Source organism: Aythya fuligula, chromosome 8 (genome assembly GCF_009819795.1).
Source record: "Aythya fuligula isolate bAytFul2 chromosome 8, bAytFul2.pri, whole genome shotgun sequence".
Lineage (NCBI taxonomy): Eukaryota > Metazoa > Chordata > Aves > Anseriformes > Anatidae > Aythya > Aythya fuligula.
In genome coordinates this window covers 26990655-27009933 of record NC_045566.1, presented here as the reverse complement: position 1 = coordinate 27009933, position 19279 = coordinate 26990655, and the positions used below count along the sequence as shown (strand labels likewise).

General features: G+C 39.6%; 1 protein-coding gene across 7 annotated transcripts in view; it reads left to right on the top strand.

Moving 5' to 3' along the window:
- Window positions 1–19279, top strand: part of NTNG1 (netrin G1) — a 157470-nt gene that overhangs the window by 4475 nt on the left and 133716 nt on the right. For all 7 annotated transcript variants that reach the window (XM_032191826.1, XM_032191828.1, XM_032191832.1 and 4 more), the window contains exon 2: window positions 1665–2374. In XM_032191826.1, coding sequence (XP_032047717.1) covers window positions 2129–2374 — 246 coding nt within the window. In that variant the 5' untranslated portion in view covers window positions 1665–2128. The remainder of the gene's footprint in view (window positions 1–1664; window positions 2375–19279) is intronic.

Here is a 19279-nt window from a genome sequence, read left to right as displayed (position 1 = left end):
CTATGGTACTACTCAATGTGATTCTTAAGAAGATCTAATTTTAATTCAGTCTTAGATATTTTTTCTTTTATGTCAAATTCATATTTGAGGCTTAAATATATTTGATCTAATTGAGAATTGTTATTGCATGAAATTTCAGATATTCTCTGCATATTCTGATAAAATATACCAGAGTTGTATGGTAACATTTGATAAAACGAATATAATGGAAAATTGCATTTACGTCCATACGGCAATTATTGTAAATTACTTTGCTATGGAAACACAATTCAACCATCTGTTGGCATTTCATAGTGTCTGCAGTTTAGCTCAGTTTAAGATGAAGCATTATTTAAATATAGGGATGCCGCTTGTGAATAGCTTTGAAGATAAGTTTTGAAAATGTGTATTACCAAAGCGACGTACGCAGGAGCTCAGCGAGTCATATGACACTTGCTGTGGTTTGGGGTAGAGGAGGGTTCATGGCACGCAATTTAAGCCTCCGAACAAGCAAAGTGGGTGACAGAACGGGATGACTTACGGTTGTTCGTTGATGTCTGCCTGAAGGGTTTACTTAGATTTTAGCAGCATCCAGATGAAAAGAGTGCAGAGGTGCTGTTGTGGCTGTCTGAAATCCTCCTCCTGCAGAGTCCAGTCCTATGGCCACAGAAAGCAGTGCACGAGCTCCCGTCCTCAGCTGGCACAGGCTGCCAACAGGCGCAGGCTGAAAGAGATGAGATGGAGTTTGTAGTCTGGTTTTTGTCTGTCCGTGTTTAGGGAGCTTACCCCATCTTTGCAGTTTCCCCCGCACACTGTTTGTATTTTTACCAAATGCATATGTTGTCATTGTAATAACATCCTGGGATTTTCTGTGTGTAATAAAATGATTGACGTGACATAAACTGAGGGAATTTCTAGTTACTTTTTGAAAGGGGGAAAGGGGATCTATCTGCTATGAAATAAATACCAAGTACACAGGGACACCCACCCACAAACCTAGGAAAATACAGCATCCATCCTAGAAGGGGAGAGCATCCTTACAGTAAACGACAAATGGACTATTATCTTTATCAGTAGTTTATCAGCATGATCAGTTAAAGAAGAAAAAAAAAGGAGGAAAGCTCTTCCAGTGCTAATGAGAAGTTTCAAGGAAACAGAAGTGCATTTATACAATCTTTGTTACTCTTCCAAAAAAGAGTGTAAGAAACATGTAAGGCTTTTGGAGCTCACTGAGGTCCTCTTGCCAAGAGACTATCACTTGCCAAGAGACCTGGTACTCATCTCTATGTCACCTCAATAAAAGAGCCTTCCTGCTGTTTCACCAGAGTTTGGTTCCCTGCTCCCCTACCTGCCTGGATAGGCGTGCACAATACTCAAGTTCTGTAGTTTGCTCTCTGGTGTTGCAAGGATGAAAATACAGTTTTGGAAGCAGAAACATGTAACTCACCTGGAACGTTACAAATCTGTGTTTGTTAGAGAAGAGTTAAATCCTTCATGTCAAAATACTTTTCACTCCGAATGATTTGGGTGGTTTGTCCAGTGTAGCACAGCACCCACAGTAAAGGTTATCCATATTATACCAATTTGCTTTATATTGCATCAAACCTCCAAAATGTCAACGTGTGATATATTTTGTAATGCATTGATTCTTGGACAATAACTCTAACTTTTATTGTTTCTAAAAGGGTGCTGGTGCCAGAAGAAAAGAATGATTGATGGGAAACAGACACCAGCCTGTAGACACTCATCCTTCTGCTTCAGATACTGATTTATCAGTGCGTCTGGGCATCCCCTGTGAGCTGTGAACACGGAGGATCACTCAGGGTTATCGACAGTGTAGCTGAAGACCCGCAACTTCACAAATTATTATCTGCTATTGGACATCTTTTACAAGAAGCCCTGACAGATAAGTTATAAGACAAAGGACAAGCTCTACGTTGCTGTGAAAGGCTGTCACTGGGGTCTGTGTGGCTTCTACCAAAGTCTTCAACTTAGTAAAGCAAACACTGTATCCTAATGCTTCACGTTTGAGTTGGAACCTATTTTATAAAATACATACAAGTATATGTATATATATGTATAACCTATATAGACTGCACGTACGCCAGTACTGAGCATCCTTACAAAGGTGACATACAAGGATTTAGAAATGTATTTGTCAAGATTCCTGTCACTTCACGCCCTCTGGGTTACCGTATCTTCCGTGATGCAGCATTATCCTTCCGTGTGGGGACATTATGATGTGTGTAAGACTCAGATTTACACAGAAGAAGGAAAAGTATGGGATTACATGGCCTGCCAGCCAGAAGCCAGAGACATGATCAAATACGTAAGAGTGACTCTGGATCCCCCAGATATAACGTGTGGAGATCCTCCTGAGACTTTCTGTGCAATGGTAAGGCAAGCTTTTAATTTTCATAACTAGCAGATATATACTTGTGCTAGATGGCAGCAAAATGGAAGTCCTGTAGCACACATGCAAATATCCTGGAAAATCTGCCTCGTGTTCTGAATGCGAGAGGGTTGTGCTAAACAGACGCCAAGCAGTACATTAAGCTGGGCAATGTGATGTTCTTATTATTGGGGCCTAGCTTGACTAGGCCTCAATTCGGTGTGTCTTTAGGTCAACTTTTAATGACTTAAAAGAAAGCAGCATAAAACTCATAGTCCGTTAACCCCTAAGCAGGGCACATTTGCCTGGATCACAAAAGTATTCAGTGAATTGCTTCTAATACAGTCACCTGAAAGCATCGTAGCATTGTATAATTGAGCATCGTTTCTCATGGTTTGCTCAAGCTGCAGAAGCTCAAAAGTTGTGGTGGGAGCTGTGCTGCTGGAGCTTTTTGGGCAAGCCTGCACTGACACAGACAACGTTATTGGAGCCCGGGTACCCCAGGCAGCACGTATGCACATTTGCGTGCACGGGAAGCGTAAGAAAGCTCTTCATATAGGGACTGGCTCTACAAACAGTTGAGAGCTTTTTTTTCTTTAACTGAGACTGCAGGCATTCAGGTCAACTAAGAAAGACTGAAGTCAAGTTCCTTAATTTGGATGCTCCTAAAATTAGAAAACAATTTTGGAAATGCTGGGCTTGGTAAATAATTGTACAGGTATGAGAAATGAGGCAGGCAGCATGTATCAGCCTTTTACAGCTGTGCCGCTCCTGAGTATTTGATAGATTGTGCTCTAAGAGGTCAGTGAGATTGGAGGAAATTTTCAACTTGCAGATAACTTTTTTCTTCTCACAAATACTTGGTATTTTACAGAAATAAATATTTTACAGAAATAAATAAGTGGAAGATATGGTATTCCTTTACTACAGAATGGGAGTTTGAGGCACAAAACATATATATTAATAAAGCACTGGAAATTTACATCACGTTACCCAGATGATTTAGGTTTGAAAAAAACATGAGTTCTGGTAGGTGAGGGAACAGTCTACAAGACAGTTGTTTGCCTGTGTACAAATCATCATCGCTGTGTGACAGAATCCCCACAGGAAGGAAATTTGCTTTTAAACGCCTTATGGTATCATTTGCAACCACTACTGTTCTGTAAGGAGTTCAGGTCCAACCACACATACATTTAAGGCATTATGTGCATGCATGCAGCTGCTTCCCACGTACATTATGGTAATAGCCACGTGATAAATTGCGGAGCTACGTGAATAAATTACATTCACTGTGATCCTTTGACTGCACCACTTGCTCTCTGCCCACTAATCCATCTCTGCTGACATGACTTTGACACTCTAAACCTCCAAGCAGCTTCAAGCAGCCCCTGTTTAAAAACAAATGTAACGCGCCTTGTGTAATATGGTTGTTTACTTTTTTCTTTATCATTATGTGTATTTTCTCCCTCAAAATTGTAATGGATAGGATTGAGCCCTCAATCAGTGATGTTTAAACTTGCTCTTCTAATGCAGTACGCTGCCCAAGAAAACCTGTTTCTTCCTTTCAGTGCAGATAAACATTGCAGCAGTTCCCATATTAAGCAATTTTTTAAATTTCTGAATGCCATGGTTATCACTCCACTCTTTAGATAGAACAATGATGATAAAAAAATGACATTTTGATTAAATCTAAGTATTAAAATGGTGTCAGAACTCCCCCTGTAAATATTTGACCCAGCAAGGTCTTTGCTGCAGTGATGGGGTATGAAAGTTTGCTTAGGAATCACCTGAGGTCACAGATGTAACTCACTTGCAGCATAAGCACTTAAGATGCAGAAGGCCACCAGAATCCTAACAAGAGGAATGGAAGAAGAGGAAGAACTGGAGAGCAGGAGGAGATGCAGAAAGGGAGCAAGAGAGCACAATGAAAAAGTGTATTTAGTGATATGAGTTTATGGACTACATGACAGACAGTTGTATTTGCTTTCAGCATAGATTTATATTGTACATATGCTCTGTATTCACATGTGCGTGGTTAATGATATGACTTACTTGAAACATGAGGAAAATTACAGGAATAGTTGGTGTTCCTGAGGTATTCCACAGCAGCAAAGCACTCCCTTCCCTAAAAAACGCTTCATGTCCACCTGCACTATATCTAATTAGACGTCATTCAAAAGGAGGTTTTACATATTTGTAGGGTTGAGCCTTTGGCATTTGCCAATGAGCCAATCTTCTATTTTAGTGTTCATTTTTAGGTTAGGAAAATAGCACTGTCATAGTAGGTGGGCAGTGGAAGAGAGTGCGTTCCAGTTAGGCATGTTCTTGTACTTAAAACAATTCCTGAATTTGAAATGGCAGATATAAGCATTTCTTTTCAGCATAGCAAAGTGATGAACAGACTTATAAAAATGTTTGGTTTTATTACTGTGAATATTATATTGTAGCGTACCAAAGCTACGTAGCAGTTTTTTGTTATTCAAATCAGGTTAATGCTCAACTGCCTTCTCTTAATTCCTTGGAGATCAGGGTCCTTTCAGATACTCTAAGAAAAGTAACAGTACCAAAAAGCTAAGTCTCCTTCTGCAAGAGGAGGAAGAGATTGCATCAATCTTCTGGTTTGTCTCCATATTCATTCTCCAGTCAGCTTTAGTTTTCACCACAAACTATACTGGCAAATTATATGGACTGAGGTACTATCTACCTGTTGAGTCTATGTCAGTTATAAGCATGGCACAGATAAGACCACTAAACCACAACCAGACTGAGGAATTTCACTTGGTTTCTGTTGGGAGATTGCAGTAAAATCTAGGGAGTCAGTGAGAGCAACATAAGAGTATACGGTAACATGCAATGTAATCATGCACTGAAATGCATGCAATCCTGCAGTAAAGAACTGACTTCGTCTCTGTATCTGCAGAAGACATGAAAAGTAAGGGCTCTAGATTCCAGCAGGAAAGGCTAGGTACTGGGAAAACCTGGTAGTGGTCAGACTGGGCAGTACTGGAGTGCACTGCCCCAGCAGAGCCCACCTACCTCTGGGTAGGGGCCTCACAGCACATCTTTAAGGGCTGGTTTAGCAGAGGGCTGGCAGCAGTGAGCAAGGCATCAAGCATGGAAAAGAGGCAGTTGATGGTAAAGTTTGGTTCCTACCTATTTCTGCATACTCCCCATGGAATTAAGTGGTTTTATGAGTCCATTATGATTTTTTATTCAGTGAGCTTGCTTAGTTGATAAACCAAATAACAAGGTTCTGCACATGCAGATTTGTTACAAAATGCAAATGCACTCCTCCAGTCAGCAGCTAATCCAGCATGCGGCAGCTCACCATTCTTAAGTACCTTTGGGCCATCCCTCCAGGACAGCATCTGTAGGTATTCTGGGGAGCAGACAGCAGGAAAACTATCCTACAAATGCTTTCATGCAATCTGTTCTGAGAATAACATTATAGTTTCTGGTGACATTCAGTATTGACAACTCATGAGATTATTCTGAAACCTCAAACCCCTGGAGTCCTATGATTATAAGAGATTCACCACTTTCATTTAAAACACCATCTTCATTTTCTTAGTCCTCCTGGTTGCAAAGAAAAGTTTGAAAATGAAACTGAGAAGCTCAAAAAGCAAAAGCCAAACAAATAGCCCACCAAATTATTATTTGTTTTAAAGCTCGTCATTTTTAAAGTCGCTCAGGATTTTTAGGACTTGGGAAAGGATTTTGCTTGAGAGGAGAGAAGCATGAAAAAAATTATAAACAAATAAATGTCATAGAGCAGTTAGTGCTCACAGTCTCTGGCCATGGAGTTGTGTGTGTAAGGAACATGTGACAGCATCCTTCCCTAACAGGCAACTCCTTCCTCTGCAGAAGGCTTTGACTGGTAGCTTCTGTCTTCCCTGTACATTTTAAAGCAATCTTTAGCCTCTTACGTGGGAGGCATGCATGGTGGCAGATGATGCACGTTTATTTTCAGTGGCCTTCCTGCAAGGAAATTTGACTGTCCTTGTCAGTCACAGTACTGGATGGTCATTGTGTTAGAGACAGTGTGGCCATCCTGCCTTTCTATAATTCATGAACTTTGAGCATTTGGCATTGGTAACAGTGTGTCTGGCACAGTACACTTGTGCGTAGTTGGCCTGGGGGAAGAGAAAGCTAGAAAGGGGAAAGAGGAGAGAGAAGAGCTACCTCACATTTTCAGAATTCACTTTGCAAAGATACCATAAGCAAAATATTAAGTATGTGAAGGTGCTAGTTATTGTGGCACTGCAGCATTTCAGTTTACAAAACATATCTGCTTTAAATTCCCAGGAATAAATAACAGCTGGTGAAATCTTTTACCTCCTTAATTGTAAGCACTTGTTAAAATTTCACAAAAAAATCTGTACACTTACAAAAAGAAGCAAAAAGTTTGTCAGCTGTACCCCTGTGTGACTGCCAGGAGCCAGCAACAGAGATGAGCAGCACAATCAGAAGCAGGAGTGAGAACAAGCGTCCCTTCCTATGGCAAGCTCCTACATTCTGGCCACACACCTTGCATGGCTTTTGCAGGTGCCTTGTCCCCAGGGTCACAAGGCGCGGCAGGAGCTGTAGCACAGCTCTCCAAGCTGCCAGCACTCAGCAGCTGTCTGCTGCCTCTTGCAAGGGCTGACTCCTTCGCTAAAATCTAGCCTTTGTCACCGGTTTTGCATTCAAACGTTTGCCAGTCTTAGCAATGTAAATTCTTCACAAACCTAACCAGGAGACTCCTAGTGGCTCTCACCGTAATTTGCAGACTTATTGTGAACCTGCACTTACAGCTGAAATGGCAACATAAAAATATACTTTTCTGCTTATGTTTAGATCACATCTAGCTATCATAACACAATCCAGCATTCCAGTAGCTAAAAAAATGATGAAATTATCTGCAATTAATCTGTTGCCTGCAGCTAACTTTCTTCATAGGTTAAACAGAATCTTGAAAAGAAGCCTACAGACGGAAGTCACATGTGTTTGTACAATTTATAGAGCAGAAATGCTGATGACAGTAGAAATTTGAGCCCTTGAGTGCTACTCTGTATTTCATCGCCAATCAAAACTAAATTAAGAAACAAAGATTATTAAAAAGTCTTCTGTGAATGTAATTCTGGCATAATATTATGAGGTGGACATTAAATTATTCCCTCTGAGACTTTGAGCGTCATTAATATAGCATTTCTTTAATTACAAGTAGGCTTATATTTCTTAAAAAAAAAAAAAATACTCTTACATAGTTAGTGATACCATTATAACGTTTACTGAAATAATTAAATGAACAGATACTCTTCTGAGCAACATATAAATCAAAATGTGAAATAAAAATGTATTTTTGGAAGCATTTTGGCATGCATATAGTCTTGGGTAAGACATTTTTAGAATAACATTAAGCAATACTGTTAAGGGATGCCAATAAGAAAAAAAAGCCTTTTATTTGCTGAATATGGACAAGGAATCTTTCATTTTAGGTCCATCTGTGCAATCTTATGAGGTAGCGTGGGGGAGAATGGAAACACGGAGTTAAAGATGAGGCTATTATTACTGTCTTTTTTAATGTGAGTTTTCGTAAGTGTATATTTAAAAATATGTACAGCCCTGAAAGTTATTACAGACCTGCATCCATCTATTTTGGACTTTTTTACAAATACATTTAATTAACAGAAATGTAACTTCGTTGTTGGGAAGACCCTCATCTTTCAGGGAGCAGAATTTTTCTGTCATTTTTTCTCAAGTTATTATTGCATTTAATTTCTGGTATAACAAGATGTATATTGGGAGCTAAAGGCTCTTTTGCTCCTTCTCCTCTGCTGAACCACTCTGACATTGCTATTCCCATCAAAGGACCACCTTAGTCCTTGTATTGAAATTTTAGACCAATGCATCTGGAAGGAATGAGAAGAAAGCAAGAAGAAAGCACCCTGCCCTTTGCTCCTTCTCTCTGTCCTGGGTTCCCTCCTGCTGGCCAGCACATAGAAATTACAACATACCTGTGCCTTCTGTGACACCATGTCTGCAGAAACTTCAAAGGCATTTTGTTCCTCAAGCCTCTTAGGAAAGGATTTCTTGGTTTCCTAAATGATGGAAAAATAAATAAATATGCTTAATCACGGCAGAAATATAAAAAAATGGCTAGCTAAGACATGTTTTCTTTCAACTGGAACCAATCTAAAAATTAATAATTTATCATAAATCAAAACTAAAGATTGCCAGGAAAAAAAATACATTGCAGTTTATTCATTATTACACATCAAGGTTCCCCAGTCAAGTATTAACAAAATTCTGTCCAGTTTCCTCAGTTACACTTTGAAAATGGAAATGTTTTCAAACCTTAAGTAAAGGAAAAGCATGCCCACAAAGTACTTAAGGTCTTAAAAATATCTGGGGGTAAAACAGGGTCCCTAAACAAAGCCAGGGCATTCTGTTAATTTTCAGTTACTAAGATTTAAGGTATATATCACTACAATACATAAGTGCTTCATTTTAACAAGATGTATGTTTTATATATGCACTTCATAGAAACTGTTTCATTGCTGCTTTTAACACTGTCCTTACTCCATTCGGTGGATTCTTTCGTTTTTATTTGTTTTCCTGAAGCTAGCTGAAAAAATTAGACATTTGTAGCTAACTCAGTGATCAATAAATTATTATCGTAATAATACCTGATCTTAGAAAGCAAGGGATTATAATGTGTCAAGTAAAATTTCAGCAGTAATAGTGATTATTTTAGTGCTTCTGTCACCTGGTAACAGCTGTGCAACATGCATATTTGAAAGAAACAGCTGCTAAGACATAGCTTCTATTGGCTAGTTACTGAGGGCCGTGGTACAACCAAACGAGTTGTGTTCCAATTCCAGATATTTTTTACATTATTATTACTTTTTAACTATTCCAAAGAACTTTTTGTCTTAAACACTTCACTCCTGTTTGTCCAAAGCTGCAAATAAGCAATTCCTTGAGGGCTGGTGGCTGGAGAAGCCATCACCGCTCCCACTACTCCGCCTGCTCCAGCCTCCAGCTGCATGCACTCTTGCCCGCACCCACATCATCGGGGTGATGTTGGCTCTGGGGATTCCCAAAGGCACTCCCAGAGGGTCTCCTAAATACCTGTGCTGGCATCGCCCCTGCCCCAGGCACCCAAAACACACAGCCTTCATGGCTCCAGCCCTCCGGCTGAGGCAGGTGTCTGGGGGAGCTGCCTGACTGGACCCAGGTGCCCTGTGGTGAACCTGCTTGGTCTTCTTTGGGTGCAGAGACAACAACAGCAATTTTATAAAGAAATAAACAGCTTCCACTGTAAAACTGCCATCCTGCTATACACAGGAGAATGTGAATGGCTTGCTGTCTTGCGTCTGGATCAGAAATGTCCCCTCAGCAGGCACCTTTAGTGCCAGCTTCTGCAGTAAAATAATACTACTACTTTCTAAATAAAAGCTTCACTTAGCAATGTGTTGTTACTTGTACCTCTCTCAGTGAGGCAGAGGTGATCTGAAGCCTGCAGCTCCCTTCAGGAGGGCCCGGTGCCCTGCACAGGCCTGCGCACCACCTGAGGGTTGGGGGGAGGCTGCGTAGGCACCACATGCATACATACACCCTGCTTGCTGTGTGCTGCAAATGCTGAACTGCCATTTTCTTCAAGGTGCATAAACTCAAGCTGCCTGCCAGCACAGTGATCTTGGCTCTCTTACAGGCCTGTGTGAGGAGTTGTGTGGGGAGTGCTGGGGGGCTGTGAGGCCCCACAGGAGCTATGGGAGCACCAGCTCTGAGGGGAGCGCACAGCCAGCGGGGTGGTGTATGTCCTCCTGCTGTGGTAGACAAGTCTCAGAGCACACATTTTGGTTTTACTTGACAGAAGTGAGCACAGCTAGCTTTATGATGTTCACATTTGTCCAATTTATCTGAACAGAAATATTTTTCCTTCTTGTTTTAGTACCTGTATATCTCCAAACCCCAGAGCTTTGCATTCCTTTCTTGCAGGGCTCATGCTTTGTAACTGCTAAGAACCACTGGAAACCACATGCAAATTGCCAAGGCATTTCCATATATTAAATTTTCGTTAGTAAGCATCTTGGTTGAAACAACGCCAAGTGAACTCAGCTGAGAATCCCGCAAAGCCTGAGTAAGGTTGGGACAATCATCACCATTAGTGTGCGCTCCAGCAGTCCTTCGAGAAGGCATAAGGCAGTAAGTCTTTCTCTAAATAATGATTTTAACTTTAGACTTTTATTACAGAATCACAGAATCGTCTAGGTTGGAAAAGACCTCCAAGATCACCTAGTCCAACCTCTGACCTAACACTAACCAGTCCTCCACTAAACCATATCCCTAAGCTCTACATCTAAATGTCTTTTAAAGACCTCCAGGGATGGTGACTGAACCATTTCCCTGAGCAGCCCACAACAATGGCTAACAACCCTTACGGTAAAGAAGTTTTTCCTAATATCCAACCTAAAATAATAATAAACATAAACCTATGTTACTTATGAAACAGCTAGTTCTATGTACAGCCAAAGTTGCCCTATGCAAACATGTAAGCACACAGTACTCTGTCAGAACATTCCAGAAAACAGGATTCACAGACTCAGACGACAATCAGGCCCTCTTATTCCCTCTACTGTGTACCATGGAGGAAAGAGAGAAATCCAGACAAGCATTAGCAGTCCCTGTTGACAGAATATGAAAATTACCCATCTCCTTGTGCAAGGAAGAAAACTGGTAATTTGTTTTTATCCACAGAGTTTAGAAAGTGCTGTTTTTGTGAGAGCTGCTGAATTTTAGTACAAGTATCTCTGATGTGGTGTTTATTTGTTTTAAACAATACTAATACTGTTTTACCAAAGCTGAAATCTCCAATACAGAAAAGATGCATCCCTATTTAGGAATAACTAGAAACAGGCAAAAGGTCTGTTAAACCAAATATTCCCTGACTTTGCTCAAGGCCTATAAATACTGTTTGGATCTGAAAACTCAGAAATAATCCCAGATACTATTAACATCACTGACTGATGAGGTACAAGTCCCTTTATACGCTGGAATGCTAATCTCACTAGCTGAGAAGTGGGAAGGAGTTCTGTACCCAATTTACTTGTAGAAACAATGGCTATCAATACACGTTTTATATAGGGAGTTTTACATTTTCATAGGTCATTTGCAGTGACATCATCTTGATCTACAAATAAAGGTGCAGCTAGAGACATGAAAATCCTCAGTATAGACAGGCAATGTGCATATGTGATTTCACATAGCTTTGACGTTTGCTATATATTTTTCTGTAAAATGGCTTTAGTTATTCTCATCCTTTAGGCAGATTGTTTATGTGGATTCTAGGGATTTAAAAAAAAAATAATGAAAGAAAAGGACCCAAATGGATTTTAATTATATTTATTACAAGGAAGAAATTTTACCATACCAGAGATATTTTATGTCATGCTTCAGCCCAGAGAGAATTTTTTTATAGCTAAGTAGTTGTAAAACCTTTAAAAGAGGACACCGTTACGATGAGAGGAGCATTTTTTTTTTTACGTGTACATACTGTCTTTCCAGCATCCTGGTGCATTTTAGATTTTTATCTGTAAAACTGTCAGGAACCATCATTTTAACTCATCAATTTGATTTTTACCATCTACACCTGCTCATAAGGCTCATTCCTCTAGTGAAAACTAGAAACAGAGCTGCTTGTGGGTGACATTTACAAATGACTGGAGAAAAAAAAAAAAAAGGAATAGCAAACAACTACACAAACATCCTCATCTTTTAAAACAGCAACGTACATAGCTATAGAAAAGAGTACAGACTGCTGTAGTTTTCTGACTGCTAAAACAACTCTTTCTACATGTTCTATTTTCACCATCTATTTTTATCACAGCCTTCCAGACTTTGACATGCCTCTTGGCTTCCTTGACCATATGGAACTGCCAAACACTATGAATACTGTAGGGATAGCCTGCAGAAATATCCTAGCAAGGTGTCTCGGTCGCAAGAGTTTGCTCTAACTTCCAGAAGCATTAAGTAATAGGTTTATGGGGTTCACACATTGTAGCTTTCCTTGCTCAAATTTTCATATAAATTTATGCCAGCGCTTTACACAAAAAAAAAAAAAAAAAAAAAAAAAAAAAGGTTGAGAACATAAAAGTTTTTTGGTGTCTGAAGCACCATCTGATTTTTAAAAAAGGTATTCTTCCATAACTAAAAAGCAAATTACAGGTGAGTGATGATGTATATGTTAGGAATATATCTTAAGAATCAGTGTTTGATTATTCATAAACAGGACTTAAGATGTGATCTTCCGTTGAAATGGATACACTCTACAAATCAACAGAAGAACTAACACCAACAGCAGTGGATCATGCCCAAATATTGCTTCTTTAGTAGTGTCTTTAAATCCTTCGTACTGGAAACTTTAAAGCTTGGGTAAAACACAAAATTAGCAGTATACCTTTGTATTTGCCTCTTTATTGACAGAAGCAATTTAAATAAAGTTCATTAATTTCACACGTTTTTCAGTTATAAAGACTTCTTCACTTATTATATTAGTTCTTCATTTTGGATTACTTCACTCTTCCAAGTTTCAGTGCAAGGCTGATTTGTCTAGTGACAAGACAGGATATTGCTAATGGGATAACTTTTTTTTCCTTGGGTACAGTTTTGGCAATTTGGGGCCATGCAAGAATGCTCAGAAGGCGTATTTTAGGTCTTCTAGCTGTTAAGTGCCTCGTCATACATATCAGTGTTTATTTTAAATTTATTCATTCCATGGCTTATTTATAAATAACAAAGGCAGAAGACTATTATTGAATAATCTTCCCATCATTCTCCATAATCACACTGTTACCAGTTTTAGCACTCAGCAGTAGCAAAGCATCATTGTTTATGCACTTCAGGTTTCATACGTTTAAAGGCAAGTCTCAGAACAAAAGTTAAACACTTTCTTTGTTAAAAGCAAAAAGCAACTTTTTAAATCAATAACACTTTTTTAAACATTAAGCAGTGGGTAAATGATTGATGTCTGAAAATCTCAGGAATTCTATTTTTTTAAGCCTTCTTCACATTTGTTTCCCTTCCCTGGGGACCAGCCCATCTCTCTGGGCTTGCTGAAATAGCTCTTGAAAACGATGGAGAAAAGTTAGACTGAGGAGAGAAATGGGGAGTTACTACAAAGAACACAACCATCTCCATTTCTCATGCTAGCGTGGCTGGATCCCTGTATCTTTACACACTATGGGCTCTAGAGCTTAAAACCAAGCCAGATCTGATGGATTTGTTTTTACTTTGGCTTCTGCTGCCCCTGTTAGGCAATACAGTCTCTTACAATGGTAAAGATCTGTGCAGAATTCAGTTGTGGGCTTTAAATGAGTACAGGTGACGTCTTTTGAAGTTTTTTTGTTTGTTTGTTTGTTTGTTTTAAGTATTTTTTGAAGTCTTAAGGTTAATGACTTCAGCAGTAGGATAGAGGAGAAGCATGTGTTGAAATGTGGATTGTTTTATGAAGACTCCCTCACAGTGCTGCTCATCCAAGGCACAGCCTCCACGACTACATACATTGCAAGAGTACAGAAAAAGCAGACACAGCCTGCTTTGAACACAGGCAGTGTTCAAATCTTCTGATCAATAATAATGTGACTAAGAATTTGGAGTAAATGTCATTTCGCTGATTGTATCTTGTCAAATGCCTAGCGCTGGTAAGCGATGGGTTTGGAATGATAAAATTGTGTATAAGATCAGAAACTAAAATCAGCAACAGCAGGGCCCCACTGAATTGAACCTTTGCCTCAAGTTGTTTTTTTTTTTCTCAGTTCCCATCCTCAAGGTGGTAGTGCCTATGCTAATGCCATTGTCAGTATCTTCTTCCTGTCAGACCAGTTCCTTCCAATACCCCCAAAAGAAAATTTACAGGAGCTGAATAAGGAAAACTAATGTTTTTTCACAATAAAATAAAATAAAGAAACATACAGGAATTTAAAAAAATGGCACCACCTTACATGAGGTATCACATAACCAGTCATAGTTGTTTTTTTCTGCTCTCAGCCTCCCCAAGGTCCAAAGCATTAGAAAGTAGAACTTCAGGAGTACAAGGGCAATGCTAAGCAATCCTTTGCTGTCACTGGCTTTACTCTGGGTTAGTAATTGGCTTGCTTGTAATTATGAGCCCTATAAAACCTTGCAGAAAATGCAGAATATGTTTATGTGTTTACAGAGAATAAGTCATAAGTTGGAAGCATCTTTGGAATTCACGAAATATCCCGCTGAACCGGTGATCGGCATTTTGCTGGGAAAGGTGCATGAACATTGTACAGCAAAGGACTGCTGCTGGAGAACAGGGCAGTACTGTTCTCCAGCACCAGAAATGGAGCTGGTAATTGCTGTCTGCGAGGTAATGCTGGTCTCTGGCAGATGGGATGCTTGGAGGAATATAGGGAACACACAGAGAGCATCCCAGGAGATATTATAGCCCCTGCGCAACCTGTGCACTTGGAGAGAAGAATGCAACAGTATTGTCTTTGTTAGAAAACATTATCTGGCCCATAAACACATGAAGCAGAGAAATTTAATCAAGCCTACAGTATTTCTGTCTGATAATATTCATGTCTACTTAAGCCTTATACTTCATAGATCTGCACGTGCCAGGTAGTTGGGCTCAGTTCCTGTTGTTCTTAATCATCTATAGTGTTCTAGTCTAAGTTTCTTAATACTTTACATAGAAAAGGGATGTAGAAAGTAAAGATAACAAAATATGGGAAAACACTTTACAAGTAATTTACAGAGCCTTAAGCTAATGAAGAATAAGAGACCTTGCCTGCAATAGCTGTGGCTAGTAGATGTGGCAACATCTTACTCTGCAGTAAGTGAACGTCACAGGTATTAAGCAATATTTGATTTTTTTTTTAGCAGAATGTTTTTATTTTCTCTTGGTTTAAATCAGCTTCCAACTATTTTTTTTAATTTTTTTTTGGTTAATAGGCTGTGTAAAGGTCACAGAACTAATATGGAAAAAAAAAACTAATCTTAACCTGCAGTTGATTTATGAAATGATACTCAATTCCCTGAGTTTGTGAAAGTAACATGTACCACTAATAATCTCTTGGAATTGATTTAACACCATATTCTACTGGAGTGCTAGGAAGAAGCCAAGGACTAGTAACAATCAGTCATTTGCAGTGACATTTTTATTACTCTTGCAGAAATGCTGTGCTTTAATTGTCTCCCTGCTTCAAATCAACTGCTTAGTTTGCTTTAACACCAGGTTGGGGTTTTTGTTCCTGTCTTCCCCCAAAAAGTTTTCATTGCCCTTGCTACTGGGATCCTATACTCTCTGTGTATTCCTGGCATGATAACTGCTAACATGAACAGGACCAGCGAGCCTATCCATGTCCCTCTAATTTAAGAGTGAAAATGCTATATTGATTCTGAGTCACATTTTTATGGAGTTCACACTAAATTCTTCATAGACTTGCATCCCAGGCAATTCCCCCTTGATTCACTAGGATTGAACTGAGAAAATCCATCCAAAAAAAATCTTTTTTTTTCCTACTATTATGAAGTTTGCAACAGGCTGTCCAACAGAGAAACGGCTTTGCTTTCAACAATAAAAAAGAAACTGCAAGCTCTTAATTTAGTAGCAATGCTGCTAGCGCTTTAGCATCTCCTTCAGCGTGCCTCCAACTGATGAACTGAAGCACAACTATAAATAGCAATGATGTCTTTGTCAGCTTGTGATAAAAAGGTTTCTTCTTCACGTTTCCTGAAAGGACATATAGTAAAACATCTCTCATCTCATTTTTGCTTCATACATAGATTTATCTGTTTGGTGGGTTACTGAATCAGACCACTGATTTGTTGCCAGCTGGGTCACAAAATAGCTCGGTGAACAGCAGGAGCACGGCCCTGAGATTGTATCATGTATGACTGGCACCCCAAAGCTGAGCTTCACAATTGTGTTAAGTTCTCAGGTTTAAGGTTCAGGACTTTGGGGTGATCTTCTCTCTCGACGCCAGAAAAAAAAAAAAAAAAAAAAAAAAAAAAAAAAGAAAGAAAAAAAAAAAGTGATTTTTCAATCATTGCATTCTGGGGAACACACAGTGATTGAAATGACTTTCCACATCTTCACTGTGACACTGCATGCCAGGGTTAGGTGCCAGGGGCAGTGCAGACAGGCACAAGGCACAAGGTACAGCGTGCTCCTGCCTACTCTCAGATGGCCACGGTCATAGCCAGAGGGGCCCAGCTCTCAGTCCAGTCCCTTGCTGCCAAACCACAGCCTGCAAATTCACGTGCTCTGTACTAAATACATGTCTAAATGACGAGGGCAGCCTCTCCTGGCATTGAAAATCCTTGGGAGTTCCCTTCTGTGGCTGGGCTGCTCCTTCACCACCCTGTATCTGATAACTGGGAAGCTGCCCAGGGAGCAAATGGCCTTGTTAGGCTACCTGCTCTGTATTTTAAGACAGTTCCTGCCAGGAAAGCATTAAGTTCCACAAGTCCCCACTTTTGGGATCCGATGCAATGACAAAGAGGAGGGACGTGACAGCGGCTGAGGTCTGCCTGCTACGGCATTTTAATGGAACAGATGGAGTCTGTCCTGAATTGTGAATCAGGAGTTCATTCAGGCAAAATAACAATTGGAAAAAAAGAGTTAATTTTCAGGGCTTGCATGCCTTCAGGTTTGTTTGCTGGAGAATATTTTTGGAAGGTAATATTAGATGCTAAGGGAAAGTTACAGCGAGGCTTGTGACTAATGGATAAGATGCACTGTGCTCTGTGATGCTGTTAGAAAAATGCTGATGCAGTTAACTTCGAGAGATAAAATAATAGCAGCAGTGATTTTTTAAAAAAGCAAAAAAGAAAAGATTCCATTTTCAGAGATCCTGCCTTGCTATCATTTTGGAAGATGTTTCTAACTAATAGTCACACAAATAATTGCAGATTACAATGTCGTACAACTCCATTAACTAGGTGAAGGAAAAATAGCAATATTTTCATTTTAATGAGATGTCAACTCTTTCCTTCTCTGTACCATGCATCTTAATGTACCTTGCTGTCTGCACTGACTGGGGGCTCCGAGGCTTTGTCATTTCTTGGCAATTCCTTTCTCTAATTTCTTCTGACACATGGTGCTTAAATCCACAAGAAATGTGAGGTGAGGCAGAGAGGATTCCTGCAGACTGCCGCGCCATAAGACGAACACTCATTTGCATTATTCATTAGATAAAGGCACTGATTTGCATCTCATTTTGGTCGTCTCCATTTCCAGGCAGAGGATGTAGAGAATTCTCAGAGTTGCTAATTTTTTATGATATTAATAGCATTCATTTGAGATTAAGTCTCCATTTTCTGCTGCCCTGTATTGTCCCACACTTACCTTAAATACCTACAGAACCGACATTCTTTTGTTCCTTTGGTAGGGAACTGTAGCTATTCACTGCATAGTAAAATGTGCTAGTTTGTTTATCATCACAATTTTATAAGTATTTTTATGAAAGGCATAATTCTTTACTTGGTCACTATTTGTAATTTTATTACGATCCGTATTCTGGTTTTCTAAGGTTATGGTTCAAACAGAAGCTCGTAAAGCAGCTGCAATTATTGTGTACAATCCAACAGCATCTGATTATTACTATTTGGAATTCTTGAGCACTAAGCTTTTAAGAACTGTATCACCTCTTTTAAATAACATGTTAAGACAAAGTTAAGGAATACATGTCGAGTGGCCCCAGATAACTTTCAGTGATGTTTTCATCTTTTCTAAGCTTTATGAACTAATTTACATCATGCTTAGCATTAATATTTGATGCAGAAATCTATACCACAAGAAGGAGGAGATATCACTCTTCTGTCCGCAGTGCATTGTATGTGCGGGGCTTTTGGTTTGGAAATTGTTGGGTTGGTTGGGTCAGTTTTTTAAGGGGGTTGTTGCCTTTTGGCACTATTACGCCCTTTTATGCTGTTATTAAACATGCACAAACAATCTAGAATTTCTAACTTCCCCAGAAAGAAGACAAATAGGGATCATTATTTGGTGTATGCGTAATGATAAGCAACTTCTGAAGATGCTTCCGAAATCAAGAGCTACTCCCTTAGCTGTCATTTACTTCCTAGGACAGCAAATGACTGAAATAAATGGGGGGTTATTCAGACTGTCAATGCCCTCGGTTAAGCTTGGCGCTTCGCTAGGCCAGATACTGTACAAAAATAAAGGAAGACATGGTCCCTGCTCTAAATAACTTACAGTATAATTGAAATAAATGTAAGCAGCAATAAAAAAGCAGGGATCATAAGACCGACTTTAGCAAGATGAGGTCTTGAGTTTGTGCGCTTTTCTTTGATTTTATTTACAACATGGCGGTATGAGTGGCATTCCCTCTGCTTTCTGTGTTGTCTGGCTTCTAGGACGTCACAGAAGACAGATGCATTTGGGGATGGGCTTAGAAGCTGGAAAAAGCTATGGCCCTGGGAAGCAGTTGGTCAAGTCTCTTCACATGTAAGCAGACTTATGGCAAAGCATACAATGCAAATGGCACATAAAGAAGAAGCTGGTTTATATTATGACCCTGACTAATATGCAATTTAATTACAATTGAGTTTGCCACAAGTTAGTGACACGCTTGAATCTCAGCAAATCACCTAGGTAATGCACTGACGGTACTAGCAGCAATTGTAGTGGCAGAAGATGCCATATGGCTCTTTTTCTCTACCCAGGTCAAAATATTGTTGGAAGAGGCTTAAAAACATAGATATAAATGAGGAATTAGCTGATCTGACTTTCATCCAGCCTCCAGCAATCATACACATCCTATGCCACTTCCTGGCGCTGTGGGGTAGCTAGCCAGATTTTTCCAAGACATCCAGAGTCGAGAATTGTTGTACTTGAGGACAAACAAAGGCAGCTGGCACTTGTTCACACTGCAC